General features: G+C 42.5%; 1 protein-coding gene across 9 annotated transcripts in view; it reads left to right on the top strand.

Moving 5' to 3' along the window:
- The window catches only part of SRGAP3 (SLIT-ROBO Rho GTPase activating protein 3), a 268,987-nt gene that overhangs the window by 226,081 nt on the left and 21,391 nt on the right, over positions 1-21,515 (top strand). For all 9 annotated transcript variants that reach the window (XR_012431385.1, XR_012431386.1, XM_074032805.1 and 6 more), the window contains 4 exons: positions 7,668-7,802; positions 9,559-9,664; positions 9,866-10,093; positions 13,011-13,090. Coding sequence is in view for 7 of the 9 variants with exons in the window: in XM_074032805.1 (XP_073888906.1) it covers positions 7,668-7,802; positions 9,559-9,664; positions 9,866-10,093; positions 13,011-13,090 (549 nt within the window). In the remaining 2 variants the exon portion in view is untranslated. The remainder of the gene's footprint in view (positions 1-7,667; positions 7,803-9,558; positions 9,665-9,865; positions 10,094-13,010; positions 13,091-21,515) is intronic.

The raw sequence follows: 21,515 nt of genomic DNA, 5'->3' as shown, positions 1-21,515 counted from the left end.
GTCCATGATGCAAGTATCATTTGCCATTACTCTGAGCCTCTCTTGGCAGCACTGGACAGTCCAATCCATAATGTTGCTGCTTAGTTTTCCCCAACTTCTTACACCCCTGCTGCCCTGTGTTCATTTACAATGAACAGAACTATAGTCTGGAATCTTTGCTGGTTCCTTCCTCCTGGGCTCATCCCATTATACAGAATGCCTTGTCACCCTGCCTTGAATCTCATGGGCAAACTCACTGCATGATGCCTCCAGCCTGGCAACCACTTTGCCTGGCATTTCCCTGCCTCTCCATATTCTATAGGTAACCTTGTTGCCACAGGCAATCCTACCCTTTCCCTACCCCGGTAACACTGCTTTTTTCCTTCTTGAATGTGATTTTCTAAGGTCAGCACCTCCTGTCACTTGCTTTGGTGCTTTGCAGGGGTGATGTGCAATTTAAAAGAATTCTCTGCTCCTAACAAGCCTTGGATCGCCTCGGGCAGAGCCCAGCTGGGTGGAGAACACCTGAACTAAATCTCCGCTGCAAAAAATATTTTCTCCTTTTTCTTTCCCTCACGAATGCAGTTGGCCTCACTCCCTCTCCCCATCGTTCCAAAACGAATCTCATTCTCTCGCCAGCCTGGTCCTTCTGCTCCACCTGAGTCGACAATGAAGCATGCTATCTTCTAAAAGAATCGTTCTAGTATGTCTGTTTTATAAAAATCCTTTCCTGGATTTTCTGGGATGGCCAGTGCCAGATTTCTCACTATTCTTTTCTGTTCCTTGACATTCACCAAGCGTATGCCCTGGGTTTGGCTCCTAACCTGGCTGACACTCAGGGCCGCCTCCTCCCACCCCTCCCCAGACTAGGGTCTTCCCTCTTCCTGGCCCTCAGCCTGCTTATCTCCATGTTTCCCTGGCGACGGGGTGGCCCAAACCTGGGCCCAGCTCAATATTTCTCTTCTCGCCCACTCTTCACATCCCACATGGTTTAACTCGTGACTAAATTTCCTCTCCAAACCAGTATGCCATGTTTTTCCTTTCTTCCTGTATTTTATATATTTATTTGAGATGGAGTCTCCCTCTGTCACCAGGCTGGAGTGCAATGGCGGGATCTTGGCTGACTGCAACCTCCGCTTCCCAGGTTCAAGTGATTCTCTTGCCTCAGCCTCCTGAGTAGCTGGGACTACAGGCGTGTGCCACCTCACCTGGCTAATTTTTTATATTTTTAGTAGAGACACGGTTTCACCATGTTGGCTAGGATGGTCTCCATCTCCTGACCTCGTGATCCGCCGGTCTCAGCCTCCCAAAGTGCTGAGATTACAGGCATGAGCCACTGTGCCTGGCCAATTTATTTATTTTTTGAGACAGGGTCTCTGCCTCCCCCAGTTCAGGTGATCCTGCCACCTCAGCACCCTTCCATCCCACCAAGTAGCTGGGGTTACAGGTGTGTGCCACCATGCCTGGCTAATTTTTGTATTTTTTGTAGAGATGGGCTTTCGCCATTGAACGCCTGGGCTCAAAGTGATGCACCAGACTCAACCTCCAGAAAAGCTGGGATTCCAGGCGTGAGCCACTGCCCCCAGCCTTTTCATTTTCTTTTTAAAATTTAAATCCTCGAATCCCTGCAGGGTGCCCATTCTTCACCAGTTGTTAAAAGGGATATGGGTCTTGTTCTTCCTTGGCTCTGTTTTCCCTTCCCTGGGTGGAGGTCTTCCCAAGGTTCCTTGCGTAAGGCTGTCGAAAGGAGCGAGGTTTTCTTTAACTTAAGCTCCTGAAAACTGGTAACATGTTGGAAATCCACTCCTGGCTTATTAGTCCTCAATCTACTTTTTTTTTTCCTTCTCATATGATTCAACCAGAATTTTAGTTGAAATTCTTTTTGTTGTTGTCGTCAGTAAATCTTAAATTCACTGCTCAAGTTTTGAGCTTTCCCTATAAATCTTCTGGCAAAATGAAGGAGAGAAAAAAAAACACACACACACACATCATGAAAAGGCAAGAATTAGCTGCTGAGCTGTGGAGTGAGCTGTGGTCTGCTCTTGTCTCCCAGAAGGTCCCCCACAAACCTCTCTAAGTGACCTCTTTGTATGCATAGATGGGAGTGCTGAGCTCTCTCCTTATGTGGAGGGGGTGCCTTGCCAAGGAGGCAATGGCTCTCTCCCCCTGTGCAGATCTACGCAGGGTTTGGATGTGGGGCTAAAGCCATGCCATGTAGGCTCTGGCACACTCTTGACTCTGGATCTGCCCCTTCTGAGATCTGGGTCCTGCCTCCAGAAGAGGGATGGAACCAGGAGATGCTGGGCAGGGTTGTCATGTCGAGGGGCTTAAGGACCTGTGGCCAGAGAGAACTGCCCTCGTGAGAGAGACTGACTCCAAGCTTCCAGCAGCAGGTCTGACAGAGCCTTTAAGCACACACTGTGTGCTCAGTCTCTGCCCTGGTCGCAGCCCTGTCTTAAAGCCTTTGGCAACGCCCAGGTGATCTGGGTAAAAGTAAGCTCCAGGCAGAGCAATTCAGTAACAATGCCACCTCCCCAGGACATTAGCTAGCCAAGTGTGAACGTGTCTTTCCTTCAGGTTTGCCTGGAATGTTAGCTCTAATTCTCCTCTTGGAGAAAGCCATCATTCACAGGAACCATCCGGCTCATCTCCAGCTCTGGAATTCCATTCTCAGAGCCAAAACTGACTAGCTTGCAGAGAGCCAAAGTCCTGGGCTAGTTGAAAAGAATGTTTGGGCAGCTCAATTTATGGACTGAGGGCCTTGCAGGAGGAATGGCAAGAACTAATGGCGTATGTATGTGTATGTGTGCATATGTAAAGTCAATATACTAATCATGCTTAACAACGGGAGCTAGTACTAGGTAACATTGAGGAAAATATCCATGTGTTTTTGAATTATGAGACCACAGGAATGATGTGTGGAGCTAATAGGGAAACAGTTCAATATGGTACGGTTTTTGAATTCCTTAGGCTGCTACAGGAATAGAGAGGGAGGCTGAGGAGGTGAGGCTTGGACATCCCCCACCCCAGTTCAACTAAGACAGCTTTGTTCTATAAGTTGGGATTTCATAGGAACTTCTTTACTGAGAAAAAAAAGGTTGAGATTTTACTGTAAAGGATGAAAGGAAGGAAAGTAGGTAAATATATACCTACCTACATAAGCAGGCATACATACAGATAGACAGATCCAAAAATCACAGGTAGAAGAAAGCGTATCTCTCAGGGATTATGAGACCTTGGAGCTGCCAGTGTCTGTTGTTGACTTTGTGATTGTGGGCACATTGCTTCATCTACCAGGGCCTCAGCTCTCCCACAGGAGAGAACAGTGGTATTGGAACCATGTCTCCCTTAGTGACATGCAATGCTGTTGTAAGGGTTAGGAGAGTTAGTATGTACAAATGTTCTTCTCACTTGAGAAGTGCTGTGTGAATACAGGCAATTTTTTGGTGTGTTTATTTTCTCTCTTCCTTCCCTACAAGGAAGTCTTATGGAGGCAGCATTCTCACCTCCTCCAGTGGGAACATTTGAGAAATTGACCTATCCAACACCAGTATCTGGGCCACCATGCATGGTTGTTCACACTGGACACTGCACAAGGCTGCCCAGCCAAGAGAACAGATGGGAACTGAACTCTGGCTCATGCTCTGTACACTGCAAGCCCTGGTGTAGGAAGGCAGGGGGACCATTCTCTAATTCATACTGAAGCATGTTGGGGCTAGGGAGGCCCTGGCAGTGACATGTATTCACTTCCCATGGAAGCAGAGTAAAGAGATCCAAGGATGAGTTTCCAGTTCTGCTTTTCATTGCTTGCCAGCCCTGGAGGTGCTCTTAGCTGTTCAGGAGGAGGAGCATCCATTGTGCGGATGTCTCTGAACATCTCAGGAAGGCAGCAGAAGGCTCCCTGCTGCCTTTTACCACCCCCATGGAAATTCACAGTGGTGAACCTGCCTAGCAGCTCTGATTAAATTGAAAAGGGCTCCCTGAAATACCATTTGCCCTTGTCCAACTGGCAAAAATTCCAAACACTGACAATATGCCAGGGGCAGGGCTGTGGAAAACAACATTCTTGAGATGGTGTTGTTGGTAGGAATATAAAATGGCATAGCCCCATTGAAGAATTTGACTCTGTCTGATAAAACTGCATATATGTCTACCCTATGACCCAGCCATTCCACTTCTGGGAACTGATCCCAGAGATCTGCCTCCATGCATACAAAAACACAGGAATATTCACTGTGGCAGTATTTATAATAACCAAATAGTGGAAAGAAGTCAAATGTTGACCCATAAGAGATTGATTGCGTAAATTATGGTCTATCCATGAAGTAGAGTACTTTGCAGCCTTTAAAAAAAAAAAATAGAGGAAGATCTCTGCGAACTAATGTGGAGGGATTTCCAGGATTTCTTGTTAGGTGAAGAAAGAAGTTTATTTAGAAGTATACTACATTCTATGTAAGAAATAAGAGGATATTAAAAATTGGCCTATGTATTTGCTTACACAGCAGGACTAACCAGAAACTAATGAAAATGGTTAAATATAAGGTGTGGAGGACAGAAGGATAAGGATAGGGCTTCTCTGAGTGCAACTTTTGACTTCTGGACCCTATAAATGCTTTGTGCATTCAAAACTGTAAATTTAAAAAAAGGATTTCTAAAAGAAATTTAATACCTAAAATACAAAGAAAACCAAGTATGCCACTTATCAAATTGATAACTACAGAGAGTAACTTTTGAACATGTACTCCGATCATACATTTTTAACAGCTTTATTGAATTACATACCGTAAGGCTCACCCATTTTTAAAAGTATACATTTCGTGCAAATCAAAACCATAAAGATCATCTCACCCCAGTTAAAATGGCCATTATTATGAAAGCAAACAATAACAGATGCTGATAAGGATGCAGGCAAAAGGGAACTCTTATATACTGTGGGTGGGAATGTAAATTAATACAGCCACTATGGAAAACAGCATGGAGATTTTGCAAAAAACTAAAAATAGAACTACCATACCATTCAGCAATCCCACTACTGGGTATTTATCTAAAGGAGAATAAATCAATGTATCAAAAGGATATCTGCACTCCTATGTTTACTGCAGCACTATTCACAATAGCAAAGATACAGAAGCAACCTACGGGTCCACCAATACACAAATGGAAAAAGAAAATGTGGTGTATAATATATAGTGGAATACTATCCAGCCACAAAGAAGAATGAAATCATGTCATTTGCAGCAACACATATGGAACTGGAGGACATTATATCAAGTGAAATAAGCCAGGCTCAGAAAGAAGATTACTGCATGTTCTCACTCCTGTGTGGGAGCTAGAACACTTTATCTCATAGACACAGAGGATAGAATGATAGGTGCCAGATACCAGGAAGGGTGGGTGAGTGGGAGTGGAGAATGAAGAGAGGTTGGTTAGTGGGTACAGACATACAATTATATAGAAGAAATAAGTTCTCAGGTTTGATAGTAGAATAGGGTGATGATACTTAGCAACACTATTTTGTGTATTTCAAAGTAACTAGAAGAGAGGACTTGAAATGATACCAAAATATAGAAATGACAGATATTCAAGATGATGGATACCTCAAATACCCTGACTTGATCATTACACATTCTATGCATCTAACAGTTGCATGTACCCCATAAATATTTAAAATGTTATATATCAATAAAAGAAAAAATACATTTCAATGGTTTCTGTTATATTTACAGAGTTATGCAATCATTATAATGTTACTTCAGAACTTTTTCATCCTCCCCAAAAGGAACCTTGTACCCATTTGCAAGTGCCTCCCAGTATCCTCCATACCCTGGCCACCAGCCCTAGGCAACCACTGATCTACTTTCTGTCTTCTGACCATATATCTCTTTAGTGGGATACACTTTGAAGATAAAAATACTAACCAATAACATAAACAAAAGCCCTGGAAAGAAATCTCAAATTGTGTGTAGCAGGTTTATTGTTAGTAGTAATATTGCTATTAAAACTGTTACACTATTGATTGTGTATTATAGGATAAGGCAGATGAATATATTTATTACTAATATTATTCAGAACCAAGATTTTTATGGTAAGAAAAAATGTACAAATACAAAATAAGTGAAGGTAATGAAAACCTTATTTTATGAATAAGAAACATCAATATGAACTCATGAAAAAAAAAATTCTAGTTCTATCCACTGAAAGGACCTGGAAGCTCTTTACGACTCTTCTGTAGCAATGAGCACACCTAATACCTAGATCTTGGTATCTCGATATAAGACACCATATTTGTTTGCTATGAAAAGCAAACAGAGCCTGCTGGAGAAATGTTTGATTCAAGATCTGGATCAAGGAAAGTAAAAAGTAATTGGGGATTTTTTTTTTTTTTTTTTGTCCAGAAAGCAAGGAACTGCTCATTGGAGGTCACATTAAAAGGACACAAGAAAGTGTACTCTATGGCCAAATTTGGGACAATTTAAGTATTCTAAAAAATAGTGATGGTAATAGATAATCACAATTCAGTTAAAAATTACAAAAACAAGTTCGTAGAAATGTTAATAAAGGGGTAAGGGTGGGGGACATGAAGACAGCTCTTCTTTACAAAAGAATGCCTGCTGATACATGGAGAAGAAATGACAGAATTAGAAAATCACCATTTTGCAATCCCCAGTGGAACAATTGATTTGGGCAAAAGTCATCACTGGATGCTAAAACCACTGGGTGAAACATATTGGGCACTACATGCACACAGTCGTCTCAAAGCATCATCATGACACTTTGAGTACCATTTCACAGATCATACTTATTACAAAGTGGGAGAAGATACCTTCATAATGTAGAGATCTGGAGGCCAACACCTTGACCCAGTGATCAAGGTTGGCATCACCAGCAGCAGGACAGCCTGAGGTATGTGCCTTCTAATGGGATGCATTAAGGCGTCCATAACATCACCCATGTAGTGTTCTTGCCAAAAATATTTAATTGGAATCTAATCATGAGAAAACAGACAAATCCAGAGTGTGAGGCATTCTATAAGACAACTGGCCAGGGCTCTTCAGAAAGAGCCGATACTGTAAAAAACAAACTAGCAAACAAAAATATCAGGGCGTATTTTACATTTAAAGGACTCAAGAAAAATAACCACCAGATGAATTGTGTGAATGTTGATTAGATCTTGTCTTTTGAAAAAAGTTCTGTAAAAGACACCATGGGACAACTGGGGATGTCTGAATGTGGGCTGTATATGAAATGTTCTTTTTGAATGGTTAATTTTCTTAGGTGTAATAATGTGGTTATGTAGGAGAATATCCTTATTCTTAGGAGAAGTTTGTTGAAGTAGTTAGCAGTGGTGTGTTTTGATGTCTACAAAATAATCTCAAATAGTGGAGCAACAATAAATATAAATACAGAAAGAACAAGAAATCAAATATGGCAAGATGAGTGTAAGCAAAAGGTGATGGGTGTTCATTATTTTATTTTTACAACTCTTCTATAGATTTAAACAGTTTCAAATAAGAAGTTGCAGGGAGAACTTTAAACTTGCTGAAGCAGGGGGCCTCATATGTGGGGGAGACTTCTCCCATCTGCCTTTCCTGTGGTTCAGCCTGGGCCAGGTCATCTCTTCTGCCATCTGTACGTTCTCTGACTCCTTCCCAAGCTGAAACATCATCTCGTCTCTTGTTTCCACTCAGGTGAAGACCCCCTTGTGGACGATCAAAATGAACGAGATATCAATTCAGTCGCTGGTGTTTTAAAACTGTATTTCCGAGGACTGGAAAACCCACTCTTTCCTAAGGAAAGGTTTCAAGATTTGATATCTACTATTAGTAAGTATTTCCCAGGTGAAATGATCAGTTCTTTGACAAATCATTGTTGGAGTAGAGCTACAGGCTCATTGCTGTGCTAGGCATAGAGGAGGGATATTATGAAAGAGGAAGTGTGACCTGCATCCTCTTAGAACTGAAAGCAGAAATAAGAAGATGGTTTATAATGAAAGGGCTAATGGGCATGTCACACCCCCTGGGTAGAGAAGGAGCTCAGGGGAGAACCAGAGGAAGACTTGGTTTCGCAGATCAGAGCCAAGAGAGAGAGTGCTGGGAGCAGAGTGTTCCAGGAGGAATGGGCACAGGGGATCCTGAGAAGGGCTAGGGACATAGACCCAGTGGGACCAGCAGGAGGGTGTCCCAGCCTGTGCATGGCGCAAGAGGTTGGAAGGGGAAAATGGAGCAAGAGGGGGAAGACCTTGAATGCCTTGCAAACATTCCAGAGCTTTTCCCCTTGGGTGATGGGGAGCCGTGGAAGGTCTAGAGGTCAGGTCAGCAGCATGACCAGCAAGGGAAATGGTGACAGTAAGTTGACTGGGGATTTTCTCTGACATTGCTAGTTAGTTGAGAGAAACTGTTATGTTTCTGTGGATAAAATCAGGAGGAACCCAGTCTAGGGGGCTGATATCATGGTACCTTGACTCTGAGATACCCAAATCCAAAGTAACCTTTTGGAAATTTTTTTAAAAATTAAGCTTTCAACTTTAGAATATTAGAATTTTACTCATTTAGAATAAACTTTTAAATTTGATTCACAGAAAAGTTGCCCCACACCCAGTTTCATTTGGGGTGTTTCTCACAGTACTCTGAGAGATATTTGCAGTCAGTAAAGTGTTCCTGGAGATGGCAAGAGAAGAGGGAGGTTTGAGCTCTCTTTTATTGTGTGTGTAAAAGACCCTTCTGTTCCCCCTTCCCTCCACACTATTCCCTGCTCATCCTTCCTGACCTTCATACTGCAAGCTCTATTCTAGACTGCAGAGGTCTGACCCTGTCTGAGCCCTGTATCACTTGCCCAGCCAGTGTTTCCAGAACCCCCCAAAATCCTGTTCCTGTGCAGGGCCCTGAGCAAATTTCAGGTCTAGGATGACCTGGAAACAGGGGTCAGAGATGAGATCCCAAGCATCTGCCAGACTTTGGCTGATAGGTAGTTTGAGAAGTGGTGATTTATTCCATGTTCATTTCCTGAGCAGCTACTATGTGTCAGACCTGTGCTGCAGCTGGTGTTTGTAAAGAGTTTAATAAAACATGGTCCCTGCCTGTGTCTGTCAGGACTCACAGGTAACAGAAACCCAGCTTAAACCTGCTTACTTCATAAAAGGGAATGGACTGTTTGGGTACCTGGAAAGCTTAGGTCCAGCTGGACTCAGACCTTCACACGGCATCAGCAGATATATGCCCCCTCCATCTCTATGCCAGCTTCACTCTTAGGTGGGATCCTCCTCTCGGGGCCCCCCACTGTGCTCCAGGCTTCCCTCTACCCAGGTCCAAGAGGGCACCTCCCTGTGGGTTTCTCACAACCAAAGTCCCAAGAGTCGACTCTGATTGGTTCTTGATTAGGCCACACCTCCAGCCCCTCCCTGTAGCCAGGGAGATGGATGCTCTGATTGGCCAGGCCAGGATCACCTATGATCCCCTGAATCAAGAGTAGAGCTGTCTTCCCCCATCCACGTGGACTGATACAGGAGATGTGGCAAGCGAACATTTGCTGTTTTGCTCTCTGAGGATGAAAGGCACGCTGAAAAGCCCCTTTATATTACAGAACTGGAGAACCCAGCTGAGAGGGTGCACCAGATCCAACAAATTCTCGTCACCCTTCCCCGCGTGGTCATCGTGGTCATGAGATACCTCTTCGCTTTCCTTAACCAGTGAGTGTCTGGCCAAGGGGCCCCTTTTTGACTCAGGCCTGGCCTCCTTTGGGAGGGGGTATCTTGAGGCTTCTGCAGATGCTATTTTTAAAGGAGAACATGGAACCCTCCTGGATTTGTATAGAGTCCCCCAAAAGAAAAAAAACATAGGGGGAGGACTTGCCTTTCCCAGATGACTTGTGGGTAACTCCTCTCTCCTAGCCTCTCCCAGTATAGCGACGAGAACATGATGGATCCCTACAACCTGGCCATCTGCTTCGGGCCTACCCTCATGCATATCCCTGATGGGCAGGACCCTGTGTCCTGCCAGGCACACATCAATGAAGTCATCAAAACCATCATCATCCATCATGAAGCCATCTTCCCCAGCCCCCGGGAGCTAGAGGGACCTGTGTATGAAAAATGCATGGCTGGAGGGGAAGAATATTGGTAAGATGCCATTCCTCTTAATATTATTATTATCATCATCATTGTTATTTCCATTGAACAGGAACAATAAGAAACGCTTCAGTTTTCTTACTGCTTGATAGTCAGTGCTTCCATATACATTTTCTCATCTGAGCTTCACAGCAGTCTTACATGAGAGATAGGTACATCAGTTAGGATTCTCTTGGTTACAAGGGACAGACATACAACTCAAATTGCCTTAAGCCAAATGGAACTTTATTGGTTTACTTAAGTAAAAAGTCTGGGGGTATATCTTCAGGTATAGCTTGATCCAGGGGCTCAACTATTACCGCAAGGACTTGGTTCTGCAGTCTCCATCTCTTGGCCCTGCTTTATTCTGTGTTGGCTTCATTCCTGGACAGCCATTTCCTTGGTGGTTCAAGCAGGCAACCAGCAACTCAAGATCTGTAACTCACTCTCTTAGTATCTTCAATAGAAAATACCCTTTCCTTCTCAAATGTTCCAAGACACGCTCAATAACTGTTTCATTGCTGAGGTTTGGGCCTGGTGAAGTAATCACCTTGGTAAGAAGATGCAATGCTTTAACTGGCCATGTGAGTCACAAGCCCAACTCAGGAAGCAGGGGAGTGAATAGTCCCCACCTCAACTTCATGAACTGAGTATGACACTTACCACCCTTGTTTCCTCTCACCTAGGAGTTCTCTTTTCCAGACAAAGTAGCTCAGTTTCTTTGTGTGTTCAACACCATGTCAACAATCACTAATTAGGGACCTCTGTGTGCCTGGTATACCTGGTACTACACTAGGTCTTAGGAGAAATATTTTAGAAGCTTTTCAAAGTCAGGGCTTTAAAAGCTTCGCCAGGCTAAGACCTTAAAATGTCAAGACAGGAAAAACGTTTAAATGTGGTGAAGACAGGAAATTCAGGACACTAAATGACAGAGACCAAAGCGTTTTTACTATTTCTTTATTTCCAATTCAAGAGAGCACACAGCTATATATTTAGGTATTACCCACGCTGCCTTCAGCCAGGTGCCTACAGGGGAGTTTGTTTTTTGATTGTCAAACGTTCTTGGACTTTTGAATTGCCTTAGTACTGTGAGCATATTTGGGCAGCTGCTTCAAAGAAGGAAGGTGTTCCAGCCTTTGTGTTTCCTTCCCACATGCCTCCCTGCATAGAGATACTGGGTCATAGTCATGTCTAATCACAACTCTCTAATCTCGTTTGAGGCACTAGGGTGCAAATCCATCCCTGTTCTGTAACAGAAACATTAAACAGCTGGCAAGCATAATTTCTGGACAAAGAGACTTGTCACACAGTTTTTGCAATCATTACCAGTTCTCTTTTCTTGCTGCAATATATATAATTAGTGTTCTGGGAAGGGACGCACAGATCTTCGTGTACTTATCAAAGAACAATATACAATAACCACACTTTTCTTAATCCTATTTGTTTCCCACAAGACTGTAAAACTATTAATTACATGGTAATTTTGGAGTTTTCACAACCAGAAGGGAGACTTGGCTGAGGGTCTCAGCACAGTAGACAACATTCATTCATTCAACAAATGGTTACCAAGCATCTGTTGTGGGCTGGATTCTGTGCTGGGAGTCAGAGATGTAACCAAACAAGATTGGCCCCTGGCGCAGGAGCTCTGACGGAATAGGAAACAAACGGCTCCAGAAGTGGGGCTCCCTGAGCCAGTCTAGGGAAATCAGGAAGGGCTTCTTTGGGGAAGTACAGACTGAGCTGAGACTGCAGAATGAACTGGAGCCAGCCCAGTGAGGAGTGCACAAAGACCTGGAGCATTCAGTAGAATGAAAAGTAGTTCAGTGTGACCAGAACATAGCATGTGTGACAGGGGAATGGTGAAGGATGAGGCTCCACAGGTTGGATAGAGCCAGGCTGTGAAAAATCTTGGAAGCCACTGAGTTTGGTCCTGATTCAGGTGGCAGTGGAGAATTTTTCATAATAAAGTACATATTCCTTTAAATGGCATTGCCAATGTCACCTTTGAGAAGCCTTCCCTGTCCACTCTTTATAGGTCCTCTCTGCTGTTCTTGTCTCTGCCCATTTATTTCCTACCTAACACTACATAACATAACTTGCAACTGTCTTATTTAATGGCATATTGACTTCGGTGTTTTTCTTGCCCCTCTCCCTACAGTGTAAGCAACACGAGGCCAGGGACCTTGTCCGCCTTATCTATCATTGCATCCCTCCTACCAGCACACTGCCTGGCATATTATAACTCACTCAATGGCTCTATAAAAAAAAAAAAAAAACTGGCTGATTATGTGAATTAACCCATGCCTCAAGAAGCTTATAATCTAGTAAGGGGGTAGTAGCTGGTGAAATTATACCAGCACATTAACAACTAAATCTGATGGACTAAATTACTCAGCCACCATGCCCATCGTAGTTGCCAGTCTACTCTCACTGCCTGCATCAATCGGGGCTTTTGCATGCAGAAAGACAGGGCAGCCCTCTTTAGCTTCATCTTACCTCCTGGGATATGTCACCTCAGCTATAAGACAGGAGAGTCAGGCCAGATGAAAGAACTCATAGTACTTCAAAGGGTTCTTTTTGTTCTGGCCTGTGGTCCTTCTGATGATAAATGCTGGGGTTTTACCACTGCCCTCTGGATCTTACAGAACACGTGAGCATTGACAGTCTTCACCAAGAAGACAGCTCAGCAAATTCCAGGGCTAGGAGGGCACTGGGGGAGATATTTGGGAAGCTTCACAAGGAGGAGGCTGGGAGTAGTTTTCTGATTAAGAATCTCCCAGGAGTGGTCAGATGGAAAAGACAGGATGATACGGGCCTGCATCTGAGCTGCAGGAGGGCCCAGAGGCCAACTGGACTGGCATGAGAGGCTGAAGATGCTGTGAGGGTAGATAACCCCCATAGTGAATCCCCTTCCCATGTTTCCTTGCAGTGACAGCCCACACAGCGAGCCAGGGACCATCGATGAAGTTGACCATGACAATGGCACTGAACCTCATACCAGCGATGAAGGTGAGTGAGGGGTATCCTGGGGACAAGGGATTCTTCCTGGGGCCTCTCACGCTGACTTATGTCAGCCCAACCACAGGGCTGGCCCACGTAGACACGTAGACCTCTTCAGCTTTCCAAGTCAGCCATCTGTCCTTCAGAATAGATGAAGACCCAGAAAAACCTTCATGGCATGCCCCAAGTCCTGGCATGGGCCTGACACAGAGCAGATCCTCATAGGCTCATGCTGTGTGCATCACACCCCACACCTAGCCCACTTCATTCCTTAATGTGTCCTGCCTGGCCCAGGGACAAATCCTAAGTGACAAGAGTTTCCTAAGTAGAAAGCAAGCTCTGTTCCTCCATCATTCCCCTGTCAGGGTCTACTCTGTGCCAAGCCTGTGCTGGGACTTGGGCACAGGAATGAACAAGATGTCGGTCCTCAAGGAACTCCCAGTCTGTCACCAGATCTTGGCAGGTTGGAAGTAGCTTCTCATGGTGCAAAGCGATAATGCCAGATTACAAGTGTGTCTGGTGCATTGGGCACCCTGGAGATGAAATCAAAGGGTGATGATCCTGGGAAGTGTATGGTGAGAGAGAGAGAGAAAAAAAGGCCAGTCAAGACCTTTCTCCAGATTCCTCCACCCTTTCCAGACAAGGAGAAGAGAGTCAGACTAGTCTCTAGGGAAACTGGACTGCATAGACAAGCAATCTGAACCACATGCCAGCTTATCCATCAGGCAGAGTGGACACAGTGCCAAGGGCCCATGGTACTTGTAGAGGTCCACTAAAATGTTTTAATTTATTTTAAAATCAGAAAAAAATGAACACAATATCCAGTCTGGATTATATTTGTCTTTATACTAATGCAGTTGTAAAATATGATTTTTAACTTTTTTTTCTTTTGAATGGAGGAAGGAACCCATGCAGGCAAAAGTGCCTAGGACTCTTGAAAGTTAGAATACGGCCCAGGAGGCACCAAGCACCTGGGATAGTTTTCCTTTTTAAACGTCATGGCTTAGCAGTTCTCTTACTTGTCCTTTGTGTTTCTCTTGTGGGACCGGGTCATGTTGGCTACCACATTTGTCAGGAGAGCAGGGCAGGCACTCAGGTGACAGTTCTGGGAACTGGCAAAAGAGACAAGACTGACAGATGGGTTTTCACAGTCTAGTAGGACTATTTCAGTTGCTAATGACAGAACCCCCAACTCAAATCAACTTAAGCTTAAAAGGGAATAAGTTCCTATACCTGAAAAGTCCCAGAGTTGGCGTGGCTTCAGGCACAGCTGGATCCAGGAGCAAGGGTGATTTTGTCAGCACTTTGTCTGTCTTCTTGTTCTGCTTCCCTCTGTGCCGGTTTCATTCTCATGTAGGATCTTCCTGTGCAGTGGTCTCTGGCAATTCCAGACTTTCACCATCATCTTACCCAGAGTCTCAATGGAAAAGAGCTTCCTTTCTATAATGGTTCCAAGAGAGGTCCTGGGGTGGAGTCTCATTGGACTGCCTTGAGTCATGCACCCAGGCATGATCCAGTCCCCTTGGCCTGAGAGGGAGCTAATGAGTCAGACCTGGGTCACAGGTACAGAAAAGCAAATCCAGATATCACGTTCAGCTTGATCAGACTCCTGAGAGGCTAAAGTCATCCTAAACTGAGGAACGTGTCCTGCAGAGGCTTTGTTTGGAGATGTGAAGGCTGCCACCTTCTGCTTATTCCTGGTGATTTGCTTTTCTCTTTCCTCCTTTTTTTCTTCTGCCGACCACCTCCAGTTCTCGCCCTCCCTCTATCCCTTTTAACAGCCCCCACCCCATCCTCTCCATCTGTTGCTCTTTGTATTTCTGGATCTCTTTCTGTCTGTCTCTTTCTCTCTCTCTCTAGCTTGCTCTGTCTCTATCTCTCTCCTACTCCTGACATTTCCTCTCCTTTGTCTTGACCAAAGCACCTGCCTTCCTGGGGGCTGAGGTCCCTGTCAGTCCCTTTGCTGGTTTTTCCACAGTTCCTTGGGCTGATGGGCAGAAGGCTGCTCTGAACACCAGGAATGAAGATGAGGAGGGACAGAGAGAATAGGTCTTGCTGGGTCCGTGAAGAAGCAGCCATGGGACTCACCCAGTGGGGCTTCATCCGTATAAGAACCACCCCCCAGAAAGTGCTGTCTCCCCCTTCTCAGGGTAAAGATTCACAGTGGCTCCCAGAATGCATGAGTCAGAGCTTTGTGTCCCCCTCCCAGAAGATCCTTCTTCCTTTTGTTCTTTGTGAGGCTGCTGGTATCTGGGAATGACAAAGGCAGGAAAAATCATCCTGGAAGGGAAGAAGCCACAGGCTGGGAGAGCCAGTTTCATGTTCCCTGAAGGCTCTCAAAGTATCCTGTGTGTATTAGTGAGGGGTATTGAATCAGGGCACTCTTTGGTGGAAAATCAATTTCATTTTCTAAATGTTACATTCATGCCGTCCCTGGCCAAACAGTGGCAGAATAGTGACCTGCAGAGACAGTCAAGGGGTCTCCGTGCTCAGAAAAGAGAGACCTGGAATTGAAGCACAGAGGGAGTCCTTATGGTCATGTAATCTGAGGGAAGCCACATCACCTCTGGCCTCTATTTCCTTGTGTATAAAATGGGAATGACAGCACCAAGCAAATTATGGCATGGGTTAAAATGTGGGTTAATATGTGAAGGAGCCTAGCACAGTGCCTGGGACAGGGAGGTAGATAAGAAACATCAATGGACTCTGTACCAAACAGACATCCTTCCTAATCCTGATAGAGAAACTGAGTCCTGGAGAATTTTCTTGACATAACTGGCATTGGCAGTTATCGGTCATTGGCAACCTAAACCTCCTGATTTGTTTACCTATTTCCTCTTAGACATTTCATTTAGGGGATCATCAATATCTGTCTTCTTTTCTCTTGACAGCACCCTGTATGAATGGAACCCAGCAGGTCTCTAAGGTCAAATCAGGCAGAGAACCATGAGTCCAGGTCTTTGTCGTACATGAATCAGCCAATGAATGCCAAATTGGAGGAACAATTTAGTTGTTTGGGTATCTGTTGCCTTTCTTGTCTCAAAGATTCTGTACCAGCTGGGCATGGTGGCTCACACCTGTAACCCCAACACTTTGGGAGGTTGAGGTGGTCAGATGGCTTGAGCCCAGGAATTCTAGACCAACCTGGGCAACATGGTGAAATTCCATCTCTGAAAAAAAAAATACAAAAATTAGCCAGGCATAGTGGCATATGCCTGTGGTCCCAGCAACTCAGAAGGTTGAAGTGGAAGAATTGCTTGAGCAATTGAGGTTAAGGATGCAGTGAGCCATGATCATGCCACTGCACTCCAGCCTGCGTGACAGAATGAGGCCCCGTCTCAAAGAAAAAAAAAAAAAAAGATTCTATACCTAACTGACGCCTATTCTCCTGTCTTGAGTCTGATAAGTCTGGAAATTCCACAGTGCTTTCTCTTTGGTCTCCAAGATTTATATAAAGAAATCATGGTTAGGCCAAGAATCCTTGACTAAATGAAAAAATGAAGGCAGCCTGTCACTAACAACTTTATTAATTGGAAGCTAAATGAGAAACAAGATTGTTAGATTATAAAACCACTAAAATCAGTGACAGAGGCATGTTTTATGGGTGATATGTCCATATTCAATTATAATTGTGCCACCATTCTCTTACTGATATTTTCCTGAAATTTTTGAGGTTACCTTTGACTCCTCCCCCATTGGTCTGTTTACAATTTCATATAAATGGTGTTGTACAGAATAGAGTTGTTTGACTCTGTCCTCTTTCACTCTGCATAATATTCTGAGATTCATCCATGTCGTGAGTATTCAGGTGAGGTTTTTGATGGTATTAAAATGGGATTAGTCCATTTATGTACAAACACCCCAGTTCTCCTGGAACCTGAAATCATAGCCACTCCTTTTTCTTTCCTTTTCTTTTTCTTCTCTTTCCTTCCTTCCTTCCTTCCTTCCTTCCTTCCTTCCTTCCTTCCTTCCTTCCTTCCTTCATTCCTCCCTCCCTTCCTCCTTTGCTCCCTTCCTCCCTTCCTCCCTTCCTTCCTTCCTTCCTTGACAGAGTCTCGCTCTGTCGCCAGGCTGTAGTAAAGTGGTGCAATCTTGGCTCACTGCAGCCTCTGACTCCCTGGTTCAAGTGATTCTCCTGCCTCAGCTTCCTGAGTAGCTGGGATTAGAGGCATGCGCCACCATGCCCAGCTAATTTTTGTATTTTTTAGTAGAGACCGGGTTTCACCATGTTGGCCAGGCTGGTCTCAATCTCCTGACCTCGTGATCTGCTTGCCTCAGCCTCCCAAAGTGCTGGGATTACAGGCATGAACCACTGTGCCCGGCCCACTCCTTTTCATAAGAAATTAAGAACAATAGAAAAAAAGAACAGCGGCCAATGTCTTATACTTGGTGTATGTTTCTAATCACTAGTAATAAACATGGTAAGCTGGCTCGCGGCATTTGGCTCAGGCCTTATACCTAAGAAGGACCCTGCCTTCTTTTTAAAACCACTTTATTGAGTTATAGATCACACACCACACAATTTACCCTTTTAAAGTGTACAACTGAGTGATTTTTTTGTATATTCACAGATATGTGCAACTATCACCATGGTCAATTTGAGAACATTTTCATCATCTTGAAAAGAAGCTCTGTACCCTTTAGCTATCACTCCTTACACCCTCCCATCCCTGCCCCCCACATTTCTCCCAGCCCTAGTCAATGCACCTGTAAATCTACCCACTGTCTCTATGGATTTGTCCATTCTGGACATTTTATATAAATAGAATTATATAATATGTGGCCTTTCTCTTAGCACACAGTTTTCTAGGTTCAGCCATGCTGTAGCATGAATCAGTACTTAGTTTTTGATGGCTGAATAATATTCCATCATATGAAAATGCCAGACTTTGTTTATCCATTTGTCAATTGATGGACATTTGGGTTGTTTCTACTTTCAGCTATTATGAATAATACTGCTGTAAACATGTGTGTGCAAGTTTTTGTACAGACAGAAGTTTTCATTTCTCTTGAGTATATACCCAGGAGTGGAATTGCTGGGTCATATGCTGACTCTATGTCAGTCATTTAAGGAAATGCCAGACTGTTTTCCAAAATGACCGCATCGTTTTGCAATATCATCAGCAGTGTATGAGGGTTCCAATTTATCCATATCCTTGCCAGCACTTGTTATTATCTGACTTTTTGATTCTTGCCATCCTAGTGCATGTGAAGTGGTATCTTACTGAGGTTTGGATTTGAATTTCTCTGATGACTGATAATGTTCATCATCTTTTCATGTGCTTTTTGATCACTTGTATATTTTTCTTCAGATCCTTTGCCCATTTTTAAATTTGGTTATTTGCCTTTTTATTATTGAATTGTAACAGCTCTTTATATATTCTAGATCTAAGTCCCTTATCAGATATACAATTTCCAAATATTTTCTCCCATTCTGCGGCTTGCCTTTTTATTGGTGATACCCTTTGAAGCACAAAAGTATTTAATTTTGATTGAGTTCCATTCATCTATTTTTTCTTTTGTTGTGCATGCTTTTGGTGTTATATCTAAGAGGCCTTTGCCAAATCCAAGTTCATGAAGATGTATTCCTGTGTTTTCTTTTAAGAGTTTTAGAGTTTTAGGTCTAGATCTTTGATCTATTTTGAGTTAATTTTGGTATAAGGTAATGGTCAAACTTTATTCTTTTGTATGTGGCTCTCCAGTTGGCCCAGTACTATTAGTTGAAAAAAATTATTCTTTTCCACGTTGAATGGTCTTAGCACCCTTGTAAAAAAAAGTCCTTTGACTATAGTTGTATGGGTTTATTTTTGGACTTGCAATGCTGTTCCACTGACCTATATGTCTATCTCTGTGTTGGTACTATACTGTCTTCATTACCGTTGCTTTGTAGTAAGCTTTGAAATTGGGATGGTTAAGCCCTCCAACTTTGTCCTTTGTTTTCAAGATTGTTTTGACTATTATGGGTTTCTTGTGATTACATATGAAATTTAGAATCAGCTTGTCAATTTCTACAAAGAAGTTAGCCAGGATTCTGATAGGGATTGTGTTAAATCTGTCGGTCAGTTGGGAATGTCACCCTCTTAGTAGTGTTAAGTCTTCTGATCTATAAACATAGGATGTTTTGCCAGTTATTTAGATGTTTAGTTTTTTTTAACAATGATTTATAGTTGCCAGAGTGGCAACTACAGAGTGCCTTTTATCCTTTTATCTTGAAAGGATATTAGATTTTGTCAGTGCTTTATTCCTCTGTATTTTATTCTTTTTTATGCTAATGTAAGTGAAATTGTTTTCTTAATTTCACTTTTGAATTGTTCACTATGAGTGTATGGAAATGTAATTGATTTTAATATATTGCTCTTATATCCTGCAACCTTGCTGAGTTTATTCATCCACTCAAATAGTTTTTAGTGATTTCCTTATGATTTCTTAATATATGAAATTATATTGTCTATGAATAGATATATTTTTACTTCTTTTCCAATTTGAATACCTTTTATTTCTTTTTCTTGCCCAGTTGGCCCAGCTAGAATCTCTAGTACAACATTGAAGTGATGAGAGTGGATATCCTTGTCTAACTCCTGATCTTATGGGGAAAGCATCCAGAATTTCACCATTAAGTATGATGTTAGCTGTGGGTTTTTCATAGATGCCATTTGTCAGGTTGAGGAAGTTCCTTTCTATTCCTAGTTTGTTGAGTGTTTTATCTTGAAAGAATATTAGATTTTGTCAGTGCTTTTTCTTCATCTATTAAGATGATTGTGTGATTTTTGTTTTTTTATTTTACCGATAAGATGCATTACATTAATTAATGATTTTCAGATGTTAAACCAATTGGGCAGTCCTGGGATAAATTCCAATTGTGCATGGAGCATAGTTCTTTTTATGCTACTGCATTTAGCTTGCTAGTGATTTTTTTTTTTTTTTTTTTTTTTTTTTTTTTTTTTTGAGATGGAATCTCACTCTGTCACCCAGGCTGAAGTGCAGTGGCACAATCTTGGCTCACTGCAACCTCTGCCTCCTGGGTTCAAGTAATTCTCCTGCCTCAGCCTCCCTAGTAACTGGGATTACAGTGCCCGATACTACACCAGGCTAATTTTTTGTATTTTACACCAGGCTAATTTTTTGTATTTTTAGTAGAGACAGGATTTTGCCATATTGCAGGCTGATCTCAAACTCCTGATCTCAAGTTGTCCGCCCAGCTCTGCCTCCCAAAGTGCTGAGATTACAGGCATGAGCCACCATGCCTGGCCGGGTTTGCTAGCATTTTGTAGAGGATATTTGCATCCATATTCATAAGAAATACTGGTCTGTAGTTTTCTTGTGATATCTTTGTCTGGTTTTGGTATCAGGGTAATACTTGCCTAGTGAAATTAGTTGAGCAGTATTCCTTTCTCTTGTAGTTTTTGGAAGACTTTATAAGGAATAATTATTAATTCTTTTTCAAATGTTTGGTAGAATTCAATAATGTAGCCATCTGGGCCTGGGCATTTATTTGTGCGTAGTTTTTGGATGGTTGATTCAATCTCTTGTTATAAGTATATTCATATTTTTATTTCTTCTTAAGTCAGTTTTAATAGTTTCTTTCTTTCTACGAACTTATTAATTTCATCTAAGGTATCCAACTTGTTGGCATGTAATTGTTCATAGTATTTCTTTATGATCCTTTTTTTCCTGTAAAAAAGGAAAAAAGGTAGTAATGTCCCCTCTTTCATATCTGATTCAATAATTTGAGTCCTCTCTCTTGTTTTCTTGGTTTATTTAACTAATGGCTTGTCAATTTCATTGATCTTTTCAAAGAACCAGCTTTTGGTTTTATGATTTTATCTATTGTTTTTCTATTCTCTATTTTATTAATTTCTACACTAATCTTTATTATTTCCTCCGTTCTGCTAGCTTTAGGTTTAGTTTGCACTTTTTTTTAAGGTGGAAGTGTAGGTTATTGATTTGAGGTTCGTTTGTTTTTCCTAATATAGGCATTTACAGTCATACATTTCCTTCTAAGCACTGCTTTAGCTGCATCCCATAAGTTTTGGTATGTTGTATCTTCATTTTCATTCATCTCAAAGGTTTCTCTTTTGATATTTTTTTCTTCAACCATTAGTTATTTAGGAGTATGCTGTACAATTTTTGCCTATTTGTCAGCTTCCCAATTTTTTTCCTGCTATTGATTCCTACTTTAGAAGAAACTTATTCTATAGAAGAAATCAATAATTTTATCCTACTGTGGTAGAAGAACACATTTTGTATTATTTGTATCATTTTGAATTATTGATGTTTGTTTTATGGACTAGCATAGGGCACACCCAAGAGAATGTTCCATGTGCAGTTAAAAAGAATGTATAGTCTCTTGCTGAGTGGTGTGTTCTATAGATGCCTGTTAGGTCTATTTGGTTTATAGTGTTAAGTCTTCTGTTTCCTCTTTTTTCTTCTGTCT

This window comes from Macaca fascicularis, chromosome 2, assembly GCF_037993035.2.
Source record: "Macaca fascicularis isolate 582-1 chromosome 2, T2T-MFA8v1.1".
Classification (NCBI taxonomy): domain Eukaryota; kingdom Metazoa; phylum Chordata; class Mammalia; order Primates; family Cercopithecidae; genus Macaca; species Macaca fascicularis.
Note: the sequence above shows the minus strand (reverse complement) of the source record. Positions and strands in the feature narration are given on the sequence as shown.